This window comes from Egretta garzetta, unplaced genomic scaffold, assembly GCF_000687185.1.
Source record: "Egretta garzetta isolate BGI_Z169 unplaced genomic scaffold, ASM68718v1 scaffold13, whole genome shotgun sequence".
Taxonomy (NCBI): Eukaryota; Metazoa; Chordata; class Aves; order Pelecaniformes; family Ardeidae; genus Egretta; species Egretta garzetta.
The window spans coordinates 1,497,252-1,501,121 of NW_009259239.1; the positions used below are offsets into that span (position 1 = coordinate 1,497,252).

The window sequence follows — 3,870 nt, forward strand, 5'->3', positions numbered from 1 at the left end:
GAAAGGGTTGTCAGGCTCTGGAATGGGCTGCCCAGGGAGGTGGTCGAGTCCTCCTCCCTGGAGGTATTTAAAAGAAGGATAGATGAGGTGCTTAGGGAGATGGTGTAGTGGTGGGATGGCAGGGTTAGGTTAAAGGTTGGACTCGATGATCTCAAAGGTCTTTTCCAACCAAAGTGATTCTATGATTCTATGATTCTATATACATATAGCTAAACGTGTAGTCATCTTCCTTTTACCTACCAGTAATGACCTTGGGTTTCTTAGCCATATATTCCTTCCATTTCTTGGTACTCAGCTGGGCAGGGGATGGGATCACTACGCTGCTTACATTACATGGCAACGTAAATAAAGCTCCCACCTAAATAAGAGAGCAAATATAATACACGCAGTATTACTGAAACCTGTATTACATTTCATTCTTGAGCTACTGATTTGGCATTTCAAATGTACTTCAATTGAAGAAAACCATATTCACTTAGCACTTCAGATCAATTGAGTCATTCACATCAATTGAGATGGAACAGCATTTTACAAAGAAGCTGTAAAAATTGTGCTTATTTTTTGCTCCAGTCGAGAGACAATTAACTGCTAAATTTCTATTTCATACATAAAAAGGTTATTTGTTACCTATTACAAGTCTTTCAATAATCCAGCTAAAAACACTTCTGTAGAGTAGCACCCAGAATGAAAAGAGAATTCAAAAGATATAGTTGGCATCAGCAACTCTGCATTCCTTTGAAAAGCATGTAATTTTTTTCCTCCCTACATATTATCCTTTTCATTTAATCAGATACTGGACTATGTTTATGTCTGTACGTAAATTTCAGGCCAATAAGCACTAAGAGGAAAAAATGCACAAGTGTTTGAATACTCAAGCAATAAAACAATGCTTTTACAGCTATTAGAAGAGCCTACAAATGTGTAATATAAAAAATTAAAAATGTAGACTGAAATAAAAAATAGAATGAAGACTGAAAAAAAATCCCTACAGGAAATTGTTATCTTGAAAACACATTCAATTCCACATGTGCAGACTCTAAAAAGTAGCCTGAAAATCTGTTTTAACTCTTTTGGCTTCTCCTTTAAAAGAACTTGTAGAAAGGCAAGCTCTTAGATTGATATTTGGCCAAATGTTCAGCATCTTCATGTAAAATGAAAATTACCTGGGATGTTTACCAATATAAACTTATTCCAGAAGATATTTTTTAGTCCAGCATTAGAAAAAGGACTTCTTTCTTTTCTGGCTAAGCATAATGGAGAATGAAGTGGCAGGGTAGGAAAAAAGTTACTAAAACCAAAAGAGCAAGCTGAAGATGAAACATATAGCCTGATAATGGAACACCAGCTCCACCATAAATAAAGAACGTAAGTAATTTGTTATAACAGCATTTTCACTGCAGGCTCTGTTTTGATTGGCATTTTATAAATGCTAAAAAAAAAAAAAAATCATCAAACCACAAACTTTCCTAAACAAGCATATATCACCATCTTCAAACTAATACTGTGGCTATGAATAGTCATACTATTATTCCAAGGGTGAAAAGAAAAAGAACAAAAAGTAGGCCTGTAAATGTTTCAAGAACTCATTTAATCCAAAATCAGAATGGAAAAGCAGAATATGCACATGCAAAACAAAAAAAGCTTACCACTTAAGACTAGCCAGTTATATTTTGTAGGCTGCACACATGCCTGCCTTTTGCTAAAATATAGTTGAATTATGATAGCACAGAAATTACCTGTCAGGATAGGATTAAAAATTACACAATGTTTTAGGAGATCAAAGCTCAAACTAAGGTAAAGAAAAAAACATTCAGTGGGCTTACAAGTTGTCAGGACCTGTATAGCATGCACCTTTAGAAGCCAAATTTGCTTTAGAACTAAATATTGAAGGAGCTTACACAGAGACTAGGTTTAAAAATATTATTCTCGTATCTTTTATGAGGAATATACATACCTCCATTTTTCTGCTATACATAAATAAAAAGAAGTTTTTACCTTCCCAGAGAGAGAAGAAATCTGGTCCAAAAGCAGTGTAGATGTCTCCTTGATACTCTTTCTCGCCAGGGTCCTGAACAGAACAGTTTAAGGAACCTCATCTTCACAAAGGACTGTATGCGCCACTACTTTACAAATCATATTACCATCATATTTCAAATAAGGACTGCAAGTGTCTAATATTTGATACTCCAGTACCACAAAACATATTAAACCCAGCTTTCCATGCAGAGTGGTACTCATAGAAATGTTATATGATGAAATACACCACTGGCATCTTTAATATAGGCAGGCATAAACAGATATCTATATATTCAAAATTCTGGCAGGCTTATACAGCCTAAGCTACTATTGTTACACCAAGACCAGCACCAAAAGTACATAAAATTAAAACCAATAGGAATACACCTTGAGATCTCTGCAGCACACGCAACTCGAGAGAAAACTCCTCTGCTATACCTTGCCACGTATTTTGCACCTACACAATAAAAACATGATTTATAGAAAAATGTTTCTATATTGTGAAGCACACTACATATATTAATGAGTAAGGCTTGGGTTTTTTTTTAAATTTACACAGGAGTAAATATTTCTCTATTCTTTCCCCCAAAATAGCATACATATCAACAGACAAAGCATATGTGCAATAAAGTAAAAAATAGCTGGTTATTGTTAGTGTAATTTCAATTTCAACATTAAAAAAAAATCCAGTTGTGAAGAATCACTGTTACTATTTTGGCAGGCTAGAATGAGCCCTTACCAATCCTCACGTGTTGTTTGCATGGGTAGATCCTGATTGTTTTCTTTCTGCTATAGACCATTATCAGTAGTAGTTTAGTTCCTTAAAAAAGGATACAGCTCGAATTCCAGATCAGATATAAAAAAGGAAGGTAGATCAGAGAGCACCACCATCTGTAAAAATTCTAGTGCAGGACCATAGTAATGAAAAACCTGAAAGGAGATCAAATAAAAGGTCTGTAATGTTATATATGATGTTATCTCAGTAGAACTTCCTCAAGTGTTTTGCCGGAGGCATTTGCCTTGCAAGTACATGCGAAACATGTGTAAAGGAACATAAAGAGAAAACGTTTCACAATTAAACATAATTATATAAAAACCAAGAAAAGTATTTCATTCTGTTTAATAAAACTTACTTTCTAGAATGTCAACCATGTGCTTCAAACGAGTTGTAACCCTTATCCAAACTTAAAGAAAAATAAGATCTACCAGGAATAGACAAATGCAATCCAAAATAACATATTTTAACAATAAAAATAATAAACTCTTAACTGGTATCAGTTTTCATAAATACACATTTTTGTTTTCATCAACAAATACAACTCTGGAGTTCCCATCAAGTATCTACTTCCAGTGGAAAACACAAAACAGCAACAAACTTTCAAAACAAAGTAGAAAAGGTTAGATAAATGAAGAATTCATAAATAAATTATATTCTTTTGAGTATTAAGATTGAACAATTTCTACTTGAAAAAAATTTTGGTATCGCATTCCTAAGAACAAACAGATGAAATTTTAAGGACCTGTTTTGAGAACACACATGAAGAAAAGAAGTATTCCTCGATCTTATCCAATCATTTATTTTTATGTTTAATTTTCAATTCTGACTAAAGTTTCCCCAATTACTAGTTTTCTCAGAAAATTAAAACAGATGAATTCTAGCGGCTCAAAGAAAGATCAAGAATAATACTTGCCTCTGGCAAAGCATCAGTATTCCTCGATAGTCGCTCTGTTTTAACAGAACTTAGATGTGAAGTGCTGAATGTCTTTACTGAAGTGCTCTTCATACAAAATTCTGGAAACCTAACTTCTGATCCAAACTGGGGGGGGGGGGGGGGAAAAAAAAAAAAAAAAACG

General features: G+C 34.0%; 1 protein-coding gene across 1 annotated transcript in view; it reads right to left on the reverse strand.

Annotated features, from left to right (window-relative positions):
• The window catches only part of LOC104123686 (MDM2 binding protein), a gene marked incomplete at its 5' end in the record, with an annotated part of 30,125 nt that overhangs the window by 20,685 nt on the left and 5,570 nt on the right, over window positions 1–3,870 (reverse strand). The window contains 4 exons of the mRNA XM_035891587.1: window positions 241–358; window positions 1,996–2,068; window positions 2,852–2,946; window positions 3,708–3,833. Of these exons, the coding sequence (XP_035747480.1) occupies window positions 241–358; window positions 1,996–2,068; window positions 2,852–2,946; window positions 3,708–3,833 (412 nt within the window). The remainder of the gene's footprint in view (window positions 1–240; window positions 359–1,995; window positions 2,069–2,851; window positions 2,947–3,707; window positions 3,834–3,870) is intronic.